At 40.3% G+C, this 26,561-nt stretch overlaps 1 protein-coding gene across 2 annotated transcripts; it reads left to right on the forward strand.

Moving 5' to 3' along the window:
- The first annotated feature begins 497 nt into the window (after positions 1-497).
- sec24b (SEC24 homolog B, COPII coat complex component) lies at positions 498-25,646 on the forward strand. Of its 2 annotated transcripts, XM_071506631.1 has the most exons (24): positions 500-728; positions 1,388-2,068; positions 2,691-2,852; positions 4,824-4,958; positions 9,156-9,239; positions 9,755-9,918; positions 11,381-11,565; positions 11,831-11,933; positions 13,982-14,108; positions 14,229-14,338; positions 14,776-14,888; positions 15,093-15,211; positions 15,962-16,017; positions 16,628-16,834; positions 17,428-17,551; positions 17,922-18,080; positions 18,434-18,607; positions 19,066-19,176; positions 19,279-19,454; positions 20,268-20,405; positions 21,097-21,201; positions 22,258-22,350; positions 22,966-23,069; positions 24,609-25,646. In XM_071506631.1, exons 1-24 carry the CDS (start codon positions 653-655, stop codon positions 24,721-24,723), a joined length of 3,621 nt encoding a protein of 1,206 aa, XP_071362732.1. In that variant the 5' UTR covers positions 500-652; the 3' UTR covers positions 24,724-25,646. The 2 variants fall into 2 exon arrangements, with proteins under 2 accessions (XP_071362733.1, XP_071362732.1); XM_071506632.1 differs by lacking the exon at positions 4,824-4,958 and having other exon boundaries at positions 498-728.
- Positions 25,647-26,561: the final 915 nt, after the last annotated feature.

Consider the following 26,561-nt stretch of genomic DNA (forward strand, 5'->3'; position numbering starts at 1 on the left):
AGAAAAATGTCTTGAAATGTATGCTATTGCTAATGAAATGCTATTGTATGCACAGATGTGTGCAAAAGATTGGGCACACCTGGACAAATTTCACTTTAAAAGACATGATAGAACCCCTGCTATGTCAATGCACTGTTAGCTAAACTTAGTTAGTTAGTTGCTTTTTATTTCTTGAAATTAAAATATACAAAATCATTACACAGAAATTGTGTCATGGGCACCCAACTAAGTCACTTTACGTTTGGATGCCTATAGGTAATATAGACTATTAGACTATTATAGACTATAGTCTATTGTGCTATTATCTATGCAAATACAATCCTACCGAAGCAGACACAGGTATATCAAGTGTATGTTAAAAAATATTTTCAATAAAAATAAATGTTGACAGACTATTGGTAACATACTAGCAGAGGACATCCACAAGGGGGAGCGATAGGACCACAGCCAGGAGTCAGTAAAGCTCCTCAACATCCAGACTGGAAGCTTCATCTCTCAGCCGAGCGAACCTGGCCAGGCTGCCTGGGTCCTCACTGACCAGCAGCAGCCTCTACCGTATTTCTGAGGGGGTGGACCAGGCTTTGGGACAGTGACGCTCATGTGTATTTACTCACCCGTGTATCAGTGGGAATAAGGACGGGAGGACAGAGCGATGTCTACGCCGGGCTCCGTCAGCTACAGCCAAAACTCAACGCCGAACGGTGGAGCTGCGCCCCCCCATCAGAATGGTAACACAGGCCGGGTGATGCGATTAGCCAGACCGATCGTGTTAGCATGCTAACGCTCTGTGATGTCAGATAATATGCCGCTGCTCTGAGTTTTTATTTTTATTTTTTTACACAACTGCCTCCTGGTATTAAGTATAACAGTAAGATTAAGTATATATTAGGTCGACTTGTAAATAAGGCAAAAAAAGTGATTCAGCTCAAGCTAGTCAAATGCTAACGCTAGCGAACTTAAGAGCTGACCTAGACACTGAAACCCCAACGAAATACCGGCTAACGTTAGCTATCAAGCTAACGCAAAGTGTTAGCAAGAAAATAGATGTGTGACAGATTGCGCACCATTATTCCATAATGTTCTTTTTTTTATATATCTAAGCTTATATATACCACGACTCAGTTTATTTTACTCTGAAATAATTTACTTTTATATATGGCTGTTGTTGCTGTGAGGGATGCATATTCAATAAAGAGCTAACTGGCTTTTACCCCTCTCTGCTGAGGTGACAGCTGTTGATGAAGCTTGTTGCTTGAAGCTAATGATAATCTTTGCTCAGTATTTTACTTATGAGCTTTGTCCCATCGGCTTGACTAAGTTTGGTGGAAGTACAACTGAAATAAAAGCTTAATGAACTTGTATTTAACTGTTCCCTCCCTTCTCCCAGGTCCAGCACAGACATACCCATCCATGTATCCACCTGCTGGCTACTATGGAGCCCCACCTCAACAACAGAGCTACCCCACCATCCCTGCCCACTCCACTCCGGTTCCCAACAAACCACCCATTACGAACAGTGCCCACAGTGCTAACTACTACCAGAACAACCGTCAACAGCAGCAGCATCACCACCTCCCTCAGCCACATGTAGCACCTTCTCCATACAGTGCTCCCACGAGCTCTGCCCCTCCTTCTCAGCCATATGCCACCATCCCTTCTTCAGCACCTCCACCGTCAAACACCCAGTATAACCAACAGCCATTCCAGCAGCAGCATCCACCCTATGCCACTCCGGGATCCTACTATGGACAGCAGTTGTACCGTGCTCCCCCAGCACAGCACCCTCAACAGCAGCAGCATCCAAGTTTAGTTCCTGCATCAGCCAGCAGCCCTGGAGCTCCCCTCTACCCCATCGTTTCATACCCATCGGTGCCAGGAAGTAGCCAGTATGGCACCCTGAGTTCCTCGCAGAGCACCGCCACACCCGGAGTCATGCCCATCCAGATGGGCGCACCCCTTCATCAGTACACCACCTCACAGCCAGCCTCCACGACACCAGTGCAACCCGGGTATGGTGGGGGTCCTCCCAGTCAGATGGCGCCCACAGTCAATGGTCAAGGAAGCACAGGTTTGTGTGACTGTTATGCTGAGACTGGTCAGTTACTTCCTCAACACTTCTTAAAACTAGTTTTATTCTAGAGTATTACATGCTTTTGGAAATATTTGTACTATTGTATTTGTCCATAAAGCAGTTTTGGTATTTGGTATTCAGTCCAATAATTTGCTATTGACATTTGGGTGATTGCGGAATTAGTATTTTTGTGTTTCCTCGTGTGTGTCACTAAACACATCTGTTAACTTAGGTACAGAATACATTTTTTTTCCCCAAGCCACCATAAGTAGGCATGGCTAAAAGGTGGAACATGTTTTGCACCTGCATTAGTGGTAAGGGTTTTAAAATTGATGTTGAATAAACCAATATGAGTGTGAAAATGTCAGATATTTGTTAAAAATACCTACAGGCACACATCTGAACCCAAATATCACCATTCAAAATTCCTAGAGAGTTAGTTGTAGTATTGAGAGGACTGCCAGCAACTTGTCACATTTTAATTGACATTTAATTGACGCCTGTTAATACTTTTAAATGCTGTTTGTAGTTTTTAGATGTCTAGTTACTAAAACACAATTCTCCTGTGGGAAGTTTCTTACCTTTTTTTCACTTCCTTTTTCATGTCCTTTTTTTGCAGCCCAGACCACAGTCCACCAACACTATGATCAATGCCACCAGGGACCTCAGAGCTATGGTCCCTATGGCAGGGTCACTCACAGCACTGGTGGTCCAGACGCAGACCGACCACCCTCAGGAACCCCCTCTACTTCAGTTCATTCCTCGCCGGGCCACCACCAAGGTATTTATGATATTCAGATGCTTATTTTAAGACTCTGATGCATAATATTGCAGCTGATTGAAGCTATTGAAGCTATTGAAGCTTTGTCTTCACTAGGCAGTAACTGAAGAAATGTGGACCATCATTAGTATTGCTCCTCATTCAGACTGTCAGTACTGATGAACAACAGCTCAGAAAGTGTGGTGTTTTAAATGAGGAATGTTAGTAATAGGCTTTTAATATTTATGTTCCTGTTTTATGTATCAGGATGGAAGTTAACCTACCTGTTATAATATAGTAAATTGTATTTTAAATTATAGCTTAAAGTTCTTTTTTGCAAATTTGATTAAACAGTTGAGACTAAAAATATTTTTTTATATTGAAAGGTCAACATTAATACATTCATCAGTTTTCTGTTTTTGTTTTCATAGCTTGGGGAAGAAACAACACACTAGTACATTAATTTGTGAAGGTGTTCTTTCATTTGATTGGCATACCTGGTTGAAAATTGTCTTGAAATGAAAACCTTTGTTCTATCCTACTTTACTTTGGTGTTTGAATATAAGTTGGTTACAGGTAAAATGACAGTGTTTGGTTTTTCTGTGCTCTGGGTCCTGGTTTTTGTCTTGTCTGTTGCAAATTCTTCAATGAGCCTATGTTTAGATGTACAGGTTGAATGTTTGAAATCCTGTTTTAAGTTTACAGTGAGTGTGTGTGTGTATGGTTTACATAACCACAGCTGCACTTTGGAAATGTACCACATGTAGTCTCTAGCACACTCACTCACGCACACTTCCAAATGTGCAGGTGTGAGCCTTTACACAAATTTAAGGGTTTCAGGTTGGAACTCACCACCTACCAATAAGCTGCTGGTTTACTTTGGTTCTGACTGGAGAATGTTTTCATTGTTACCCTCTTTAGCGTGTTAGGACCAAAGGACTCCTGCATCAGCTATACTTGCTTTGCATAGTTTCACCATGAAGAGAGAAACTATATCTGAGAAATGTAAATGGACCAAAAGCCCCAACATTTCTGCGAATGATTCACTCGGTGTTGCCAGTGAAATCAGTTTCCTCTATCCCAGTGATATTACCCTCAGGCTTCAGCAAAAAATGTAATACAATAGCAGGAGAATAGCATGACAAACAAAAGACAGACCTCTATATTAGGCATGCATTAAAGAGCATGCTTGGTTATCACAATTATATTTCAAGTGGTTAATTAGTGTTAAATAAAGAGGTTAAATTATTTTTAGCTGGGTAACACTAAACACAGTGTTTGTGATTATTGTGGCAAATTTTTGTGCTCTAATTTGCAGCATTTTTCTTAAATGGTGACACATTTCAGTAATGTGTGTAAAGTTGCAAGGCGTTAACAAAAAGAAAAAAAAAATATTGGTGGAACTTGTTGAGTAATCCACAAGCTGGGAGTAACCTCTGCCTTAAAAAAAAAACAAAAAACAACACAGAGGGGAAAAAAAAAGTCCCACAGGAAATGACAAATCTGCACGAGGTATCTGATGCACACATTACACCTTACTGTGTGCATTTGTAAGTCTTAAGTTGTTAGTTGTCTCTGTTGGACATTTTTGTACCAGCTTCTCACTTGGCCTCTGAAAGTTTACTAGTTTTATATGTAGACTTGGATACAAAGTTGATTGTGAAACAATTTGTGACTCTCCTCTTCTTTCATTGCCAAAAATATTAAAACATCTTGGCCCAATTTAAATTTGGCTAAAGGTTTGTGAGTGTTACACTCAGAAAGCAAAGATCATTAGTGCTGTCCTCTGTGCGGTCTGACAAAATGGGCGACCTGCCAGCTACTTTGATCAGTGAATGAGAGAAGTTTGTTCATTTCTTCAACACACCACACACATTTACTCAAATCAGTTCAAATGAAGTTTACTGCATGATCACCGCCGTCCCGTCTGCTGTCGAACACTCGGTCTTGACAGTTTTCTTATGTACCTCTCCCACTCCCCCCTTCCAACAGGCATGCAGTATGGATATGTTGCTAATAGTGGAGCTAGCTCTGCCTCTGCCGCCACCTCAGGCCCAGCAGCAGCTCCCTCGTCATCCAGCTCTGATGAGGATGATGATGATGATGAGGATGAGGATGAGGAAGCAGGTCTGCTTTAGCTTTTACCTTCCCCGTAACCCCTCTTGTACTGCTTCGTCCATCCCCAAAAACTCCCTTCAGTTATGTCCTTGCCATCCCCCTAATCTTTCTTTAAAGACATAACTCTGCCCATCATTTTTGACATTTGTGAGTTTCCACCTCCCACTCATGCAACATCACTTTTGATCACTACCGCTCTCCTGTTATGTGTCTGACAACTGTCACTTCTGCTCCACCTACCTACACTCTAAGTCAGTTTGCCACTCATCATCCGTACCTTCCCCTTTCTAATAGGCTAATCAGATTTTTCCCTCTCCTTCCTTCTGCCACCTCAACAACAGCCTTCCAGTGTTCTCCTGTTGCTCACTGTCTTTCCCCTTCACGGTCATCAGTGCTCGTACTAAATGTTGAATTCATCTTTTAAACCCTGCTCTGTTGCTCCATTATCTTTAAACTGACATGAAATTTTATTTCTCAGAAAGGTAAACGGGTAAGTAGCTTGGCTTTTCGGTCTGTCTTTAAAGCCGTCAACCATGTTCTGCTATTCTGATTGTCATGCAGTGGAAGCTTTCATCCTTGCATGCTGTCTGGCTCGCTCTCACTCGGTAATCTCTGGGATATGATCACCCATCTGCAGTGCACCTCCGATTACCCACAGCCGTCCAACTGTGGGTGCTGGTGGGGAAAAAAATCAATCAAGTTGTGTTCTTTCTTCCAGCCATCTTGCAGCTTTAGAGCTCAGATAGTAGAAGCTGACCTCATGGCCTTAGATATGAGTTGGAAATACATGTTATTGTCTAATTTTGAGCTCATTAAGTTTTCTGAAAATCAGTTGTTCTATGGTGTCAGATGCCGAAATGATAATTCAGTGTACCAATAATCCACAACATTTTATAAATTATGAATAATTTGTGAAACAGAAATGCAAAACATTTGCTGGTTTCATCCTCTCAAATATGAGGATTTACTGCTTTTATAATTTTGAATTGTTGTAGTGTTTTGGCCTGCAAGACAAAAAGGAAATTTTAAGGTGTCAAAATTGCAAAATTGTTATGGGCATTTTCCAGAATTTTCAGATATATGCTAAATGATTTAATCGTTTATTTGGCCTGAAGAAGACCTTGGTGGTAAAAGCTTGTTGGCACCTTGCCAACATGCTTCACTAAATGAATATATTGTTTCTCCTTGTCTTGCTTAAGAGAGAAGAGCAGTTTTCAGTTATTTTAAAAATCACCATTAATCTTACTTGCATTGCTTTGAGATAAATTAGAAGGCATTAAATCATCTCTCACAAATGTCTCTAAAATCATAGATTCAATAGTTACTAAAATGGAAAAAGTACATTCTGCTTCTTAAATATGTATCTGACATAATCCTGTACAGTCTCACACATACGCATGTTATGTACTGCTCAAGTGTTCTGCAAATGAGTGTCCCTCTGGTGCTGTGTCATCAGCCAGAGGTTAACAGGTTCTTAAATATAGCCTCTCCCCTGCCACCAGGTGCAGGCTCTCTGCGTATGTGTTTGCTGACTCGCTCGCTCCCCATGAGAGAGCCCAGGCGAAGATTTTTGTCAGTGCAGCTCGCACTCATTAGCACATCACTTAATTAAAAGAGAGGCTTGCTTTAGCTTTCAGCTTTCCCCTCATGATCTCCCCAATCCTCAGCGGTGTTGCTCGGTCTTACAGAGGTCATAGTTGTTGATTTCTGCATGTCATGCTATTAATCTAAATCTTAATTTCTTCCTTATATGACAAGTTGATACAAGGTTTACATAAATCACTATTTTACTTTTACTGTATATAAGGATTATTTTAATTATCACATCACATTTGAAAAGCTAAATCCATTAAATGTTTGGCATTTTTGATTAATCGATCAGCTGTAGTATTGTTGTTCATTTCTACTCAGAGCTGTGAACCTTTTCTGTTAAAAGTGTGACCTGCAGTTGTGCAGTTTATGTAAATAACTAAAGCCAAAGCCAAAATGCTGAGCGCTATCTCAAGTGCATGACATCAAATGAACTTGTTATCAAAGCAGTACTGTGGCCAGTCTTTTCCAGTTTACTGTTCAAACACATGTTGCATCTTGTAACGCATACTATGTCTGTCTTGTCCTCGTGAAAACTGAAAGACTCCATGCAGCTTTTTTTCACTCCTGACTAAGATTGTAGATAATCAGATCAGCGTCAGTTGAGAGAAAGAGATTAGAAAGGGGACACTGTCGACCACAGTATGAATGGGGCTTCAATTATCAGTAACAAGGGATGACACAGCCTCGGGGGCACGCAAAGTGGGCTTGTAACTAAAAACTGCTGAGGAAGCGCTGCAGCAGGGCAAACCTCACTATGGACAGATCTGTTTTACTCTTGATGGTATCCCTTTCATGAATCTATGAACTGACAGAACAAAGGAGAAGAGGCAGAGAAGGACGTGTTAGAAGAATCTTGGAGAAGGAGAAGACTTAGCTGTCCTGGTGTCCTCCTCCTCCAGAGCAGATAATCCAGCAGTCTGCTGGTCTGATTTAGTCAGAGATAATTGGATCCTCTCCTGTCCAATGAGCTCTCAGCCACAGGCCTGTCGTGTCTTGGTTCATCGTTGTCGATCCCTCCTTTTGGCCCTCATGCATTAATGAGCTCATTCATATATTCTGCCCTTGTAATCCTGTTGGAAAACCTATCCATTATCAGACACGAGAGGAAGAACAGTGGCTGCATTGGCTCATAATTCATTGCTTCTGCAAGATTTTTTTGTATTAAGATTATTTTTTTAGCATTTTCCTTTGTTCTGTACAGCACTGTGGAAAATTAGACAGGAAATGTGAGGGCAGAGACAGTGGGATGACATGGAATAAATGCTGGATTTGAACTGGGGCGTTGCGGTTAAATGGAATGCATCATAGGCCAGCAAATATACTGTATCGACTAGACTTATTGAGTTTTGAGTAATGGCTGCTGTTGCACTACCTCAGTTTTTGGCCCCTGTCTGTCTGGGTTGTTGAAAGGCCTTCTGGGAAATGTATAAAAAACCCTAACTAAAGGTAAAAGTGATGAAGCCATTTGAGGTAAAGAATAACAACACTATCACACATTAAATTGGAAAGTACATAAACTTTAGTACAACTTTAGTTTCTTGTATCATAGTATATCAATAGTATAGTATTAGTATTTACATTTTTACTACTTTATGATTATACTCCAAAATATTTCTGGAAAAAATACTGTTCTTTTACTACAATGCTTTTATCTGACAGCTGATACTTTCATACCTACAAGACTTTGACTTGTGATTTGTTTAAATAAATGATCCAAGTGTTTCCTCAACCACTGCAGTCAACAAACAGTTATGTTTATATTTTCTGATACTCACCAACAGGCCTCCTTGAGGTCAAACAAACGTGTTGAATCCGTTTCCTTCCCAGCAAAAGAATCTTATATCAGCTAGCACCTTTTGCTGGCTATTGTTTGCCATTTTCCCCCCATGAGTCATGAATTAAATTTTTTTAGAAATTGTGTAGTAGAAAATACAGAAGAAGGGGGAAGCTGTGTGTATGAAGATTGCAGACTGGGGGGAAATCAGAAAATAACAGTGAATCAAAGACTTAGAGACAGAAATTGAGAGTTGATAACATAATCTTTATAATCTTTGGCTATTCCCATGTAGCTATCCTCCATATTTTATCTCTGCTGCACCATATTTTCTGTCCTCACAGGCCAGTGCATCCTTTCATCGTGTTTTCTTCCCTGTGTTCACTCTGCCTGCTCTTTTTCTCTCTTCTTCTCTGAGCCCAGAGGGAGTCCAAGCTCAGCACACTTCATGGCCAAGCAAAAAAAAGCTCCTTTTCATTCTCATGAATGTTTTGTCTTTTTGTTCTTCTCCCTCTTTCCCTCCTGTTCTTTTATTTTTATCTTGACCATCCTTCTTCCCTCTTTCATGGACTTCATTTGCAGCTGCTGTCCATCGTTCTCTCTTTTTTTGTCTCCCTATTTTATCTTTCAGCCTTTCTTTAGCTCTGTTGTCTTACTTTTTATGTTTACCTTTTTTTAGGCGTGCTATGTTGTATTTTATTTATTTAGCTTTCTCTCTGGGTCCTTCTTTAACTATTATTGTCATTCTTTACTCTTCCAGTACTCTCAACCTGTCTTCTGTTTTTAATTTCAGTTTTTAATTCTTGATGTGTGTCATTCTTTCTCTCTGCCTCTCTCAGGTGGTGATTCTTCCTCTTCCACTACTGGCAGTGCCTCTCCAGTGCCCAACAGCTATGACTCCCTTGAAGGAGGCAGCTATCCAGGTATATCTTCATCATAAACATACTTAACATCTAAACAGTAGGTGCACACACAAATCTGTCATATTAAAAACACTTAGCAAGGCCTGCTGTCTTGTTTGTGAGTTCATAATTTTATTTGTTTTGGCATTTATCTGCTGCTTTTATTGAAAGTAACTCACGGTGAGTGCAAAGATACAACACGTTGATTGAAAGTTAATCTAACTAAACAGGAAGTGTCTGAAGTTTGCTTAGAGATAAAAAATAATTACAACATGTTTTTCTACTTTGAAAATAATTTAGAACATGTTGTGGCAAGTTCAGTAGGTGGAGGAGGCATGGGGAAAGTGATTTGCTCCACTTTTTAACTCATGTGAAAGCCTATGAATCAAATGTGTCACACACTTACATATTTCCCATATAGATATATTCAAACTGCACTACACACTGTCTTTGTAATCATACAAATATGTTGAAAACCACAAGTGTGTTTCAAAAATACATCACATTACTTCAATACTGAACTCTCTCCTCTTCAGATTCCATGCCTCCTTCTAATGACATGACCAACCAGGCTCAGTCCTATGGTAGTTATGGTTACCCCAGCATGCAGCCAGCCTATCGGCAGGGACCGGCCTCCCGCACAGACTCTTCACCCGCTCACGACCTGCACGGTCAGTCAAGCTACCAGCAGTACTCCCAGGTGAGGCCACAGGTCCTGAGCAGTGATGACTGATATTTTCTTATTGTGGATTCATTTACTCTTATTTAAGTAATTATACCAGCTTTGATCCACACCTCTGAATTGCCAGCAGCTTCTTAATGTTTGGCAGGTGGCTGTTTCCACACTCGAGCCAATCAGAGTCTATATGGTGGCACCTAAGCAGATGACAATACTAACAACATGTGTCAGATAAAACTGAAACATACAATAGTTAATTTCAAGGATTTAATTATTGCTGCTGATATATTAAACTGCATTTAAATGTGGAATAAATGGACATAAAACCAGTTTATGATATAATTATTTTCAAACTATCAAGACACTGTAAAATATGGAGGCTTTGCACAGGCAGTCTACAATTTGTTGCTGTGTCTTCATTTGTTTAATACTTAGTTGACAAACCCAAGATGTATATTAAAGTGGCCATAATTGATATTTTATTAATAAGAATGTATCAGACGATAAAGTGAGACCATGACCTATGACTTCGTGAAAGGGGTCGCTCATAGTGATGAACCTGAATCTGTTTTGGTTCAGTCCCATTGCTCTCATAGTGTCATATTTTGCCACAGCTGTTTTCAGAGAAAAAAGCTCTCAAAACCTGCTGTGTGCTTCCTGCTCAGCACTGAACAGCAGACAGACACAGTGAGAGAGCAGCTGGTAAACATAGTAGAGCATTCAGCAGCTGAAGAGCCAGATCTTTTCCTTTCGAGTTGGTAGAGACCAAAAATGGAGCTAAAAGAGAGTGAATGTTGGGCTTAAATTTGCCAGGTGTTCAGAAATATGAAATGAATGATAATTTTGCTTTGTAACTGGATGTGTAAATATGCAACTGTTTGCTAACAAATTTTACATATAAACTTAAAAGGTGATAATATACCAATGTTGTATTCAAACTTATTAATGTTGCCCCCAAGTGGCCAAAAATATCAGTACAGCATTTTGTAGGTTTAAGGATAAGGATTAAGCAGTTTTTTTTTAATCCTTTTTATTATAAACAAAGTTTCCCCTTTAGAGACTGAAACCAACAATGAATTCATCCTCTTTACACGTGTTGATGTTGCCTGTGCTGCTGTAAAACTGTTGTTGTCCATAAAGTATTAAAACATATGGACGAGACATGCCGACCATATTTGACCGTAGTCAGTTTAGTTTGTGCCTCTCAGTACGTTGAACTTGCAGAGCAGTGTACATTTGATGCTGAGCTATTTAAAGAGATTCAACAAAATAAAGCTTTATCTTTTTACAAGCATTGATAAAGTTATTACAGAAGCTTTGTCTCATTGATCTTTTCACTGCAGTTTGGCAGTAAGTTAGGCTGATGGTTTAATTTCTTATCTCTTGCAGAAGCAGTTGTGTTCTTGTTGTATTGCCACATCAGGCCGGAGAGATTACAAGAGTAAAAACATATTATTTCACCATCTCCCTCCCTCTTATTCAGCCATTCCCAAACCTGTCCCAGCTGTCTGCAGCCCTGGGGGGGCTGAGCGGGGTGCCTGAGTTGGAGGTGGAGACCCTGAGGCCGGTAAACCTGCTGCAGGAGAGGAACCTGCTGCCCCCGAGGCCCTTGGAAGCCCCTGAACCCAACCTCAGCACTGACCTCAGGAAGGTCAATTGCAGTCCACAGTAAGTAAAGTGTGGGGATATTAGCCAATGGGATGTTGATTTTTTAAATTTTTATTCACAAATGGCTTTAAATGCAGTTTAAACATTAAATTCACCATTTAGTTTGACTGTTTTACAACCAAATAAAGGCTTGTTATCTACCAAAACAACAAGTAGGTAAAATAACCAAAACTGAAAATACTTAAGGAAATTCAAAGTAGGAAACGTTTTATCTGTGGATGTGTGAATCTAAGCCGCTCTCTCTCCTTGTGTCTTTGTCGATCAGGACATTCAGGTGTACACTGACTAGCATCCCCCAGACCCAGGCTTTACTCAACAAGGCCAGGCTCCCTCTGGGCCTTCTCCTTCACCCCTTCAGAGACTTACAGGTATGAGCTGGGCCCTGCACCCTTTCAAAGAGATCAACACAGTGAAACCCTCAGATAGATTTTGCTGTCTTGGAGATAAAGTAGCTTCAAATATTATGGTAGATTGGAGTATGTTTAACTTTTACCATTTTCCTGCACAAAGAAATGCATAGTGTGTGAGAACAGCTTTTTTCTGTTTTGCTAAGAAATTTATTTATTTCTACTTGAAATAAATCTTTAAAACATCATTTACATTATGTTAAAAACTCAGGACACTAACACCACTGTTGCTGCTCTTACTTTAAGCAGTTGCACTGTAAAGTTTTGCAGAACTTATTTTGTTTTTGTTTTTGATTGTAGTATCATCACCTCATTACAGGCTGCAGTTCTTCTTACTACTTAGACTTTTTTTAAGACACAAAATATGCTGAACAGAAAGAATGACCCCTCCTCAGGTGATGAGAACAGCCAATTCAAAGGTTTTAGATAAATTAGTATTAGTATTAAACCATAGATCTTGGAATTCAGTGGTTCTTTATTAATTGCAAGAAGTCTCCCACTTCTTAAGCCAATAAACAATTTAAAAATCAATTGGATCGTCGGGACAAACGGTTTTTTTCATAGCCTCTTTATGTATTTTTGCGTATGTGTATGTATTTTTTAAAATTTACTTTATTTTGATGTGCCGAGCTTGTGAAAGTTTGTAGTCTTTGCTCACAACACACAGAAACAGTTGGAAGTCTTTTGAAGACGGTTTGCAGCTGCAGTGACAATAGGACAGGAGGACGATGATAAGATGAAGGAAGATTGTAGTCAGTGTATTTATAGAGGTGTTCGGTGATGTGGTGTCAGGGAGTGAGCTGACAGAGAACAGTGATGCACTGATACCACGTGAAAAACAGGGACAGGAGGTTAACACCGGCCAAACGCTTTTCAGAGTTCAGAAGTGGCCTGAAACTTTCTTGACTCAAGCAGCAACAACGGCAGCTTGATGGACACATTCTGTTTTTCTAACAGTGCAGTTGGCTGGAGAAAATTGTAAGAGAGACAAGTGCATTTTAAAAACATTTGTAAAGGACTCGCTGAATGAAATAAGACCTTGAGAAACACTTCAGTTTGTATTCATGTAGTAAAACTGCTACACAACCTTGGAACCATGTTCAGGTTATGCAACAGTTGTCAATTCCCAGGCGATAATGCTCTCTCTGTAACGCCATGGATACAGGTTTCGCAGTCGCCATGTGCTTCACACTACTCCACTTGCCAATTTCACACAGCACAAGTCTGCTGTTGTGATCGTTTGTTATTGAAATGTAAAACAGACATTCGTTCTCCTCCACACTTCAACCAGAGTTGGCTCTATGTCTTGCAAACGCTGATAGTTTGTTTGGGGAAAAAAAAGCAGTTATGAATCTGCTTTGCTTTAATTGTCAAGCAGATAATGAGCTTGTGTTGTTATCAGAGCATTCTCACCAAGGGGAACTGTCCTTTTTTTTGTTTTGTTTTTTGTTTTTTTTTGTAAAATTGAGAAGAGAGAAAACAATTAGTCCAAAAACACACAGTACGGCTTTCAGGTGTACCGGAGAATAACTGTAATAATTCATAGAGAATTCACAGCGATCGTCGTGGAGAATACAGTGATAGAAACATGTGGAGGAGTGGCAGCTGCAAAGATTTGTTCAGTCACATTCTGTGAAAAATGGAAACAAAGCTTCTCTTCATTCGTTTGACTGAGTCATGAATGAGGGATGTTTGGAAAAGGTCATGATTGAAAAAAAGCAGTTGAGGACCAAAACTTGGGGAGGAAAAATGGCGGCTACAGCTCAGAAGGTAGGGGGGTTGGAAGGTCAGTTGTTTATTCCCCGGCTCCTTCAGTCCTAGGGCAAGATACTGAACCCAGAATGGCTCCTGATAGCTGGTCCATCAGTGTACGAGTGTGTGTGTGGGTGTGATGTAGCTATTGTAAAGTGCTTTGAGTGGTCTCTAAGACTAGAAAAGAATCAGAGGACACATTTTGTTTTTTTTCCTTAGTAGTTATTCCACTGTGTCTTGCCCTTTACCTCCTGCAGCAATTACCAGTGATCACGTCGAATACAATAGTGCGCTGCCGCTCCTGTCGCACCTACATCAATCCCTTCGTCACTTTCCTGGACCAGCGCAGGTGGAAATGCAACCTCTGTTATCGGGTCAACGATGGTAGGAGCCCAATCCGATGTTATTCTCTCATCGCACATCTTCTTCTGTCTCTTGTTCTGTTTTCAACAGTTCTATGTAATTCTGAAGATGTTTCACTCGCTTTTATTCTTTCTTGTTCAGTTCCAGATGAGTTTATGTACAACCCAGTCACCAGGTCGTATGGTGAGCCCCACAAAAGACCAGAGGTTCAGAACTCCACTGTGGAGTTCATTGCCTCCTCAGACTACATGGTACACTTCCTCTTCTGTCAATAAACTTTGGCCTCTTCTTGTAGAACAGTGACTTTTTGTCAAAAACAAAGTTTGTTGTGTAGTTATGAATTTTCATGTAGTGTGATTGTCTGTCCACTAGAGGGTAGTCTTATCTTGGTGCAACAACATCTTAAGGTGTGTGTGTGTGTGTGTGTGTGTGTGTGTGTGTGTGTGTGTGTGTGTGTGTGTGTGTGTGTGTGTGTGTGTGTGTGTGTGTGTGTGTGTGTGTGTGTGTGTGTACCGTATGAACTTAAACAGACAAATGAGAGTACTTAAATGTGATGTGACACTTAAGTGAATTAAAAATGAAAATGAACTCATGCATTGTCACATCCAGTCAGCTGTCTTTAAGACTGTGTCAAGTTCATTACATCGTCTCTAATTATGTGATTTTGCACTACCTTCTGTGTATTCAGCTGCGACCTCCTCAGCCGGCGGTCTATCTGTTTGTCCTGGATGTGTCACACAATGCTGTGGAAGCAGGCTACCTGAAGTACCTCTGCGAATCACTTATTGAGAACCTAGATAAGTGAGTCCTGTTGATTATAACTATAATACAGCTGGTTGATAAGTTTGTCGTGTAAATTAATGCAGTAAGTTGCAGAATTTTAAGTTTGCAACTCTCAAATATATATATATATATATATATATATAAGTATGTTTTCTGGAGAAGATGTTATGAACAGCCATCCCATCTAAACCACTTCTGACAAAAGGTAGTTATGTGCTCTAGGTTGCCCGGCGACACGCGTACCAGGGTGGGCTTCCTCACCTTCGACAGCACCATCCACTTCTACAACCTCCAGGAGGGACTGTCCCAGCCACAGATGCTGGTGGTGTCTGACATAGATGGTACGTCTGGTAACAGGGATCAGGATGTAGCTCATGTCATCTTTAAGTAACTTTGCTGTTTTAACCACTGATAGTTGGTGGCAGCAGTCAACGAACAATATAACGAACAATATAAATCTGTAGATATTTTTCAAGAAATCTTAACAGAAAATATTTGATACTGATCAAATCTGTTTGATTTACAGATTCTACATAATATGCAGCTTGTGATGTGGAGAATTTGCTTTATACTTGAAGAGTGTGTTCCAGATTATTTACACTGTTTTTTAAATTACTATAAGAAAAGATACTCACTAGAGAGAGACCTATAAATCCTCCTCAGACTGTCACCAGCTGATGTGGAACATGACATTTACAACCATATTTTACTGGGAACTGGGCCTTGGCTGATCTGTCACTACTGTCTTTCTTCAAAGAGCAAACTGTGAGCAGTTAATGTGTGATTTAAAAATGGTTGAGACTAATAACTCGAAAGAACAATTGTGATCCAAATAATTGTGGGTTGAGTAATTAAATCTTAGTCAAAGTGATAAAATAACTATTGAGAAATTTTTATTTATCACTCACATGATTTGCAGAAAGGATGAATTACTCACCTTGACTTAAACTTGAATCCCGATGTTTAAAACAAATAAAATTACTTGCAAGTCGAACAGAGCAGCTCTGCTAGGTGGAAGGAGTGGGAAGGAGTCTCTTGTTGAACATTTCGTGAAACGTTGCTTTGGTTTGTGTCACTGTTTCTTTTTGCAGATGTGTTCATACCGTCTCATGACAGTCTGATGGTGAATCTGAAGGAGAGCAAAGAGGTAGACTGTTCTTCTGTGTGAATATAGATGTTCTCTTTAATAGAGGTCATTATAGTTGTTTTTCACATTTTGAGGTTTACGCTCATTTTGGGAGTGAAATATGTTTGATTTTTCTCTCTTGTCTCCACCATTTCATTTTCTTTCTTAAATTCTTGTTCCTGTTCCCTTCATTGCTTCCTTCCGTCTACCTGCTCTTATCCTCCCTTCCCTCTCTCTCCCCCTGCCCTCCATCCATTCGTTCTCTCCTCTCTTCCCTTCACCTTACTCATTTTCATGCCCTTGTATCATCTGTCTCTCTCCCTGCTCCTCGCATCATTACATTCAAATTTAAATGTAGTTACACGCTCAATCATACAAATGAAATGTGCAGTGAAATGCTTTGTTACTGTCTCCAGTGGATCGTGCAAAATAAAGAAGCTGAAAGGGATCAAATGTAAAAAAAAAAAAAAAAAAAGGAACTACTATAAAATGTGTAATTAGTATAAAATTTACCAAATTTTATTGTGTCCAACAATAAAGTTCTGAATGTAATAAAACTTCTTTCTTTCCATTTCCATCATTTCCTATTTCCCTCATTTAAATTTCTCTCCTCCCTCACTTCCTCCTCCAGCTGGTGAAGGACCTGCTGACCTCGCTGCCGGCCATGTTCAGTCAGAGCAGGGAGACCCACAGCGCCCTGGGTCCAGCGTTACAGGCCGCCTTCAAGCTCATGTCACCCACCGGGGGCCGCGTCACCGTTTTCCAGACCCAGCTGCCCACGCTGGGTGCTGGTATGCTGCAGTCGAGGGAAGACCCCAACCAGCGCTCGAGTGCTAAGGTATGGAGAGGGCAGATATTTCACTTTAGTGGTTCTAATATGATATTTGCTGATCGTGAAGTTTGAGACTCTATAGGTGCTGCTGTGTTTGTTGTTCAGCAGTGTTTTTATCTTCTTGCAAAGGTGCCAGCTGCTAAATTTGAAAAACAGTGTTTTTGTGTCTCCTTTGCTGTGATTTATGACACCTAAACCAAATCATATGACTGCTGAGATATAGCAAGTGGACTTAAAATTATTGTCCCGGCATTTTCACTACTGTCATATTTATATTCCTGCCACAACCAACCACGAGATTACTATTGGATCTCACATTTCAATTAAGAGACAGAACCCTTCTTTCTTTTTTTGGTCTGAAAAAACTTGCCAAGAAGTTACTGCAGTGGTCTCCAAAAAGAAAGAGCTAAAAACAGATGTCCTTTATTTCTCAGGGAAAGTGATTCTCTGTCCTTTAGATTCTGAGCTTTCTGGAGGATTTTGTGGATAATTTAAATCCAAAAATACCCTCCCAAAACCTGGTTTCTTCCTCTACTTTGATCAGAAAACAGAACAAGAATGGGATTTTCTTTTTTTGTAATAACTGTGTATCTTCCCAGGGAGTGCAGCACCTCGGCCCAGCCACAGACTTCTACAAGAAACTCGCACTGGACTGCTCAGGACAACAGATTGGGATGGATCTTTTCTTGCTCAGCTCCCAGTACGCTGACCTCGCCTCTCTGGGTAATAATGCCTATGTCTAAACCTCACTGACCATCCTCTGTCAGTTGGTGTGTTTCTCTTTCTTTCCAATACTTTGATTGAGAGTGAAATATCTTCACAATCATTGGATGAGGTCAGAGAGTTCTTTGTCCCCTATATAGCTCCGGTGGTTGAGTGTTTGATAGATTTTCAGTGGAGCATACCTTTAAGCATAATGCATTAAAATACTAAATCGTTCCATGTTAACATGTTATAATGCTAATTCAACAGGAGATCTGTGTGTGAAACTTCAGAGCAAGAAAGAAAACATTTGGGAACCTCTAGCAAAGTTTGTACTCCTCTGTTGTTGGTGAATGAATATCTTTCTTCTTTCCCTGCTCCTGTTCTCCAGCTTGTATCTCCAAGTATTCGGCTGGCAGCATCTTTTACTACCCCTCCTTTCATTACATCCACAACCCGGCACAGCTGGAGAAGTTCCAAAGGGATCTGGAGCGCTACCTCACCAGGAAGATCGGCTTCGAAGCAGTTATGAGAATACGATGCACTAAAGGTAACCGGAGTAGAGGTCACTCACACTGTCCCTCCAGATATTTGTCATCCCATATGACAGTGTTATTTCCTGTTTCATTTAAGGTAAAGATAACAATGCTTGTTATGCTCTTTGAGCTCTTGATGTCTCTGTTGTTTCAGTGCTCACAGCTGCACTGAAATGCGCTTGCCTGTTAACATGGTTGCACAGCTGTATAATTAAACAATCTGCTGTGTGAATTTTCATCTTTGCACCTGTTCATACCTGAATGTGTGGTGTACTTGTACATTTCATTTTTTTTCCCTCTGCACTCCTTTTACATAACTTTCTCAAACATAATTTCTGTCCCTACCCTCTCGTCCATTCACCCTCAGGTTTATCCATCCATACTTTCCACGGCAACTTCTTTGTGCGCTCCACCGACCTGCTGTCCCTGGCCAATGTGAACCCAGACTCTGCCTTCGCTGTCCAGATGTCAATCGAAGACTCACTGGCAGACTCATCTCTGGCCTGTTTTCAGGCTGCTTTGCTCTATACCTCCAGTAAAGGTACACAAATTCACACACACTTTGATCATTGTGAGGGTCAGTGACCAAAGTACATTCTGTCCCACTACAATACTACTGAGTACACTTAAAGAGCTTTTCGGGCTCAACAGCCAACAGGAGCAGCTTGTAGTTATTCTGGTTGATTTACTGTGAAACAATAAAGTTCTTTCTTCTTAGTAAAACATCTTTTGATAAATAAAGGGGTTAAAAATATTTGTATGCTGACATATGAACCAAATACTAATACAGCTTTTTTGCAAATTGATTTTTATGGTACATTTAGCCTACTTAGCTAACATAGGGTGAGATTCAGTGAATTGTTAGAAAATTGTTGGTGTTCAGTTCTTTTCTTTGCTTAAGTCTCTTAAATCTTCTCTCTCGGATTTCTAAGCAGGTTAAAACAAAAAAAACCAAAAACAAACCAACAGCTGTTTTACTGTCTCTGACTGTCCCTGTAGGGAAGAGGCGTATCCGAGTTCACACTCTGTGTCTGCCAGTGGTCAACCAGCTGAGTGACGTGTATGCAGGAGCTGATGTCCAGGCTATAACTTGTCTGCTAGCCAACATGGGTGAGTCTCTAACAGCTAAATGTCACATGTGCACTGCTTTTACTTGGAAAGTATCAGCAGAGGTGGACTGCTCATCCCATCATGTCTACGCTCTTCTTCCAGCCATCGACCGGTCGATATCGTCCAGCCTGTCGGATGCTCGAGACGCCCTGGTGAACGCGGTGGTGGACTTGGTGAGCGCCTACAAGAGCAACGTGTCGAACCTGCAGCAGTCGGGCCTCGTCCTCCCCGCCTCCATGCGCCTCTTTGCTCTCTACATACTTGCTCTACTCAAACAGGTGTGGCTGCTTTAAAAGGAATCGTGGCATAGAGACATGAATACTTAAAACATTTAGAGCCTCAAATACAAAAAGGTGTGAATTTGCGGTTAAACAGACAGTAATTGAACCTTTGCAGCGATATGACACATCTTTAAATATGAACATCATCAATGCACACCCTAAAAACACCCTGTACCTGAGGTGCAAAATGACCCATACACAAACACATACAATGAAAAAGGCTGAGTTTACAGTCATAGAGCCTCCCTACACGGCCGGTGACTGTATTCATCCATTCATACGTCCAGGGTGTGTCCACATTCAGGCACAGCCTCACGCCCTTTGTGTCATCTGAGACAAAAACTCCAATAGGTCACATTAGTGCACACCCTAATCCATTCATGGCCCCTGACTGAGCAAACAAAAATAAAAACTTACTTGGAAACAAGAACATGAAATAAATATTTTTCTATTGCAGCCTTTGTTTAATCCACCTTTCCTTTATTAGAATATAGAGATTATTTTAATTGATAATTGTAAGTGTTGTAATCTTTAGATGAAACCTTAGTTTTTTTGAAGTTGCTTGTTTGAATGTTTTGTAAAATCAGATCAAAGGTGGAGAATGAGACAGCTGCTGTTTTACTGTTGAGTTCTGTGATTTTGTGACTTTCATACTGAAAAAAGATGAAGTCGGTGTAAAAATAAGTTAATTCAACATAATTTTATTTACATAACCCAAACTCACGAATGGCTGCACAGCCCATAAAACATTAGTTTTTTATTCATTAGACCTTTAAATAAATGAACACTGTTGAAAACATTTCTCTTCAGAGAGCGTTGCGGACAGGCACAAGCACACGGCTGGATGAACGGGTCTTTGCCATGTGTGAGTTCAAGACGCAGCCGCTGCAGCAGCTGATGCGAATGATTCATCCCGACCTGTACAGGCTGGACAACATGTCCGACCAGGTAGGGCAAGACTGAACTAAGTGTTTTTTGAATCATGAGTCAAATAAGTTGAAGTGAATGGATCCACCCTGCCACCCTGCTGGTGTTAAACTTAACAGTCATAATCAATTGTGGAAGAAGTATTGAGATCTTTTACTCAGTCATACTTTCAAAACTTTACTCAAATAAAAGTATTAGCATCAACAGTCAAAAGGGGAAAAAAAGAGTGTCATATTTATTATGTTATTGGCAGAGCTAAGCTGTAACAATTTTATTTACTGTTGTATAGTTTAATTTAGCATTTCATTATATTACACAAGATGATCCAATATTTTTAAGTGTCTTTATCTGAAAAGTAACTTGTAACTATAGATATTAAATAAATGTAGTAGAATAGAAAATATAATATTTATCTTTGAGTTGTAGTTGAGTAAAAGTTGTATGTGAAATCATGAACATCCTAAACCTTGGGAGCGTTATTGAAGTCTACATTGAATGTTATAGAGGGCTTTAATGGGCACGGGCTGGGTGGGATGCGTGCTTTGGAATATGTTGAATATGTGTTCTGTCTGTCATTGTGTTAAACATATGGAGTACATAGTTTTTTTTACTGAAGTGATTCTGCTGTTGATTTGTAAATTTGACAAACAAGGAGAATCAAACCTGAGTGCCCTTCTGCTAATCTGTTGCACTGGTTGTGTGTGACCTGTAGGGGGCGCTCCACCTGAACGACACAGTGGTCCCACAGCCCCCCCTGCTCCACCTGTCAGCTGAGAGGGTGAGCAGAGACGGAGCTTTCCTCATGGACTGTGGCAACGTAAGATTTCAGTATTATTTAATCATAAAGCACGCTACAGAGAAGTGCATTTTCCTAAGAATGTCAGAGGATATTTTTTCTCATCTTTTGCTACTAGTGTAAATGATTGTTAACGTTGTGAAAGTAAATTAAAGGCCAGTGCAATGTCATAATTTCATTTTGGCCTATAAGAAGGAGAAGTTGAGGAACCTGCGTGTTCACATTTGTCTCATTTTGAGTCTCAACACAGAAACAACAGTACCATTACCAGCCCGATTTTAGCTGCATTTTAGTGTCACATAATTCATTTTTTTTGTGGAAACTGAATCATTCCAGTTGTTGACAAGGAAGAATTTAATTCAAAGACACTGAATATCTGTGCCAAATGTCAATTGTGAACAGTTTTACCCTTAGAAGGTATTTTGGTGTCTGAAATACTGTTCTGTGGGCACAATTCAAAACTGAGCAACGTTCAAATGCCTGTAAAGCAAGAAAAACCATTGATTAAGTTAAGGTCCTGGAAACCTACTTTCTCAATCAGCTTACAAAGGGCAACACATCCTTCACATTTATCTGTTCATCAATCAGAGATTGTTTAACTCTGAATATAAAATAAAAAAACACCTAAGGTTTTTTTTTTCTTTTCCCTGAGCCTTAAACTTTGATTGTCGCACATAGAGCTGCAACGGCTTAACATATTAGCAGAGAATTAACTGGCATATTGAAGACAGAATAATAATTTTAGTCATTTTTCAAGTGAAAATAGCAACATAGGCAGATTCCACCTTCTCAAATGTGAGTATTTGATGCTTTTCTTTGGCTTATATGACAGTAAACTGAATATTTTTGGATCTGAAGACATCACAGTGGACTCTGGGAAATTGTAACAGGCATTTTTTGCTGTTTTTGATATGTTATTGACAAAACGGCTTATCCAGAAAATGAATAAATGAATCAATTAATTGTGCATTTAGTTGCAAATCTGTTAGTCCCGACATAAGATTTGAAACACACTTTTTAATCCGTGTCAGGAAAATGTGATACTCTGTACTGATGCTGCTATGTTTCTGTCTGCAGGTTTTTTACCTGTGGATCGGAAAATGCTGCAATGAGATGTTCATACGAGATGTTCTGGGCTGCCCCAACTACACTTCGATACCCCCCAACATGGTCAGTGAGACAAACTGATTCCGGATTGTAGTAAAAAGGGATTAGCATTCTATTGAAAAGGAGTAAATTACAAATGATGCTGTTATTCAGGGAGGAGGTTTCGTCCATATTCAACATATCAGGAAATTAACAGTGATTAGGGAAGCCACAGTTTTGTTGTACATCTTGAGCTGATACAAGCACCACCGCCCAGTTGCTGCATGAATGATGCAATTCAGCACTGTACACGCTCCCTTGAAAATGAGTCACAGTTTCACTTGACAGTAAGAGAGCAACTGCATTTCTGTTTGCATTGTTAAAAACTAACTCATGCAGCAGAACAGATTTGCTGGTGTAGCTTTTTAACAAACCCTGCAGCTACCTAGAAAGCTCTGTCATGACCACACTGAGGGCGTGATGGCAGCACCCAGAACAAACAGCAGCTGTCAGCACTTGTTTATGCTGTTTATTTTATTTTTCTACAAAGGGGCCGATGCTTCCCAGAGCCACCTACACAGCTCATGTTTCAAACCACAGGCATATTTCCTGATGACTGAGTGAATCGACCTTTCCTATGTGAAACATGCAGCAGTGAAGACAGTGTTGATGATGTTTCGGTTCTCGTCCCTTTCTCAGAGTCACATCCCTGAGCTGGACACTCCTCTGTCTGAGAGAGTGCGAGCGTTCCTCGACTGGCTGCAGGACAACAGAGCGTTCACCTCAACAATACACGTTGTCAAGTAAGCACTGCTGCACATCTGGATTAACATCTGACTTTAACTAACACTTAGCGTCCAGCGTGACTGAACGCATCTTCTCATATCCAGATGCTGGGTTTTAGAAAGTGTGAGAGGGTCATGAGCCAGGTTTCCATCGGCATGTATCACTAATTTAAACTGGTGCAGACTCTACTGCTGTGGATGGAAACCTGCCTATAAAAGAGGCTGTTTCTTTTCTTTATGTGTTTTCAACAGTGACCGTAAATCACTGTAACTGAAATAAGTTTCACTTCCTCTGTTACCAACAGTAGCAGCAGCATGACATGAGGAGGTTTGAAGGGCACGTTGTTGGTGACAGTATCGCTGAGATTGACGTTTATTAGGAAGAAGAAAAACATAATAACTTAATTATAAAGTTGTAAACGGTAGAGCATTTCCTTTACTTAAAATTTCCTGCTGCTGTGAAATCAATAAAATTTATATTCCAAATAGAGAGGGGAAAGATGGAAAATACTTGAACAATACTTACTATCATCAGTTTTATTTATCTTTAGGACACACAATGTCCTCTTTGTTCTTTATGCCATCTAAAATAAACATAATACCAAATGTTTTATGTTAAATGCTGTGTGGTCACCATGACAAGCTACTCAAATATCCACAAAATCTATGATGTGTGTAATAAACATTCAGGAGTACAAATCGCAGCATATAGAGGTCAGAGGTCATGGTCATGTCCTGTGGAGATATCTCAGGGGCAGGAAGACTTTAGGCTTTAAGCAATAATAAACATACATTTTGTAAGTGTATTAATGGTTTAATTCATTTATCAACAAAAAAGTATGCATCTCTCTCTCTCTTTTATACGACTGAAAACAGTGAATTTGAGTTGAGCAGTTATGGAGACAAAATCTTGGGCTCTGTGAGTTTGTAACGTGTTTGGCCATTTTTCCTTAACGTAAATTATTAATGAGAGTCAACCCCTTTATTGGGGGGTGGTGACAGGCAGTGTACCAGGGTGGAATCAAATTGATGACATTACAGTTATACTTTGCGTCCAAACCAGCAGGTCAACAGGAACAAGATGTTATGTCCCACAGTTCATTTAGTGCAGAGCGACATCTGACAGTGCTGCAGTTGTTCTTTACAGCTTTCTGAAAAGCATACTCACATTTCCAGTGGGCTGCTCTCGCCTGGCACTGAACATAAACGGGGTGTGACCAGTTTCATGTTAAAGTGGAAACCCTCTCCCAACAGACATCGGCCTGAGGTTGACAGAAAACTATTTCCAGTGTAAACACATAGTAAGCAGTGAGCTCACAGATTTTACAGCAGTGGTAAAGGCTTCCACAGGGAACGCATTGTTTCTGCTTCCTCTCTCTCCTCCTCCTTTGTGGCGAAACATTGTTGCCCAACCACATTGTTTTTGAGGAGGAGGTCTGATGTGTGATGAGGACTGGTAGCTGGGACAATGAGTAAACAGTGCATGTGATGAGGTCGATGGTGAAATTCAGACTTACTGTCACACCACCATTTGTTTTCCTTTTCCTTCTCCTGCAGGGACGATGCTTCGGCTAAATCCACTTTCTTCCAGCACCTGGTGGAGGATCGGTGCGACTCGGCTTCGTCCTACTATGAATTTCTGCAGCACGTTCAGCTGCAAATGTCCAAGTAGGCTACCATCCATACCGAGAGACACCCTGGCCGCTAGAATCCGCAGACCGGTGCGAGAAAGGATTTCTGCCTCGTAGAATGAAAACTAGTGCTAGCCAATGATGGGCACCCATCGCTCCCTCAGACCAGTTTTAGCGAGGTGGATTACCTCCCCTCTCTTTCAACTGTCTTATCAAACCAATCAATCGTCGAAGCTCATTGGTCAGCCGTGATTTGACCATCAGAAGGGGAGGGAGGGGTGGTTAGTTGTAGAAAAGAATAAAGAATTACAGGAATAAATGAAGGAACAGGGATTTGTTAAATGTCAACATGAATTATTGAACGCGCTCCTCGCTGCCTCTCAATCACTGTCAACCCCCGATCATCCTCTCATCAGATCCATCATGAGAAAAGAAGGGGAAAGAAAGTCGAGCCAAGAAGATGCCACTTCAGTACATTTTAGTTTAACTTGTTTTCGTGAGCCTCACATGTAGCTAGTGCTGTCTTTCTTTTTTATTTTTTTATTTTATAATTTATTCCCTTCCTCACTCCCTCAGTTTCATTTTAAACTATTCTGAATACACTGGAGAACAGAAACATGCATTCCTTCTGTTGTTTTTTCGGCACGTGCTTTGAAATACGCATGTCACCGTTTTGTTTGCTGCTAGTCCTGAGGACAGACGACAACCGGGAACATGATTCAACAGTGGTTGGACGTTTGAAAACCCGCCATCGGCTCCCTCTTCTCTGCTCCGCTTTGTGAACTGGTTTTTGTCGAGCTCAAACTTCAGAAAAGCCCAACTGTCAACAATCTTTTTCTCATTTGTTTTGTTTTTTTTTCCCAGGCGCTAACTCGAGTTGCTATCCACTTTGTAACTATTGAAAAGAATCTTTTATGTGCGATAATTTATGAACCAGCTTATTAAATAAAAAACAAAAACAGAATCTGCTTCTTTCATGTGGTGGTGCCTTTGATTAACAGATATTTATGATTTAAAACAGAATTATTTTCTGTTGGTATGTGTTAGAGAGGATGTTGCTCTCCATTGTCAGACATCGTGTCACTTTTGTCATCATGTCACTGCTCTAATGTTTCAACACATATCAGCGCAAGACCCACCTAGAGATATTTTCGACCACTTAAGACCACATATTTATTTAAAAGACTTTTGGGTGAAGAATAATTGTGTCTGGATTTGTCAACAAAAAGTAACTGAAAATATTTGTCTGCTTTTATGGATCTGAACCTTTTTAATTGCATAAATAAACCATAAACCGGCGCTTACAGAAGTGGTAGGACGCAGATGCCCTCAGTCCAACGTCAGAAGTTAAGTGTTGTGGGAAAGAGTTTCAGAAGCTATTCAACCGTCCAACAAACACTTTTGACCGAGGTCCGTGAACTTTTGCATTCAACAGTGACCCTTTGTTTTTTTGGGTTTTTTTTTTTTACACATTAATCACAGATTGTGTGCATGTCTGTCAGAGTTCATTTGGATCAAGCTGCCACCTCATCCACTGACCAGAAAGCATTAATGCAGTTTGGTTTGTTTAAAGATGAATTGCACACAAACTACACTATAGGCCTGTTTTATATTTCTCTAACCTCTGCTACAGCGGTCATTCCGAACAACTGCACTGCATCTGCTCCCAGGTAGAGATGAAATGAAGATTCAGCAAACACCTGAACAATTAATGTAAAGCTTTATGCAGTATTTGTGTAGTATCAGTGTGTATTCTGTCTGTGCTGCTTTCTTCATCATTCCCTGTCCTGCCTCCAACAACAGGACACTGATTTTTGTTTTTACAGAAAAGTATAAAAAGGTGATGGTACAAACACAGTGAGACGAGTATGACAAGGAT

The sequence above is a fragment of the Trachinotus anak genome, unplaced genomic scaffold (genome assembly GCF_046630095.1).
Source record: "Trachinotus anak isolate AG129_WGS33_773 ecotype Australia unplaced genomic scaffold, CSIRO_AGI_Tana_v1 ptg000021l, whole genome shotgun sequence".
NCBI lineage: Eukaryota > Metazoa > Chordata > Actinopteri > Carangiformes > Carangidae > Trachinotus > Trachinotus anak.

What these genes read in the sequence shown, in the direction of transcription:
- sec24b (XM_071506631.1), top strand. Translation starts at nt 653, where the DNA reads ATGTCTACGCCGGGCTCCGTCAGCTACAGCCAAAACTCAACGCCGAAC. An exon ending in CAATGGTCAAGGAAGCACAG is followed by an intron (nt 2,069 to 2,690) that starts GTTTGTGTGACT and finishes CTTTTTTTGCAG; the next exon opens with CCCAGACCACAGTCCACCAA. An exon ending in GGTGGTGTCTGACATAGATG is followed by an intron (nt 15,212 to 15,961) that starts GTACGTCTGGTA and finishes TTCTTTTTGCAG; the next exon opens with ATGTGTTCATACCGTCTCAT.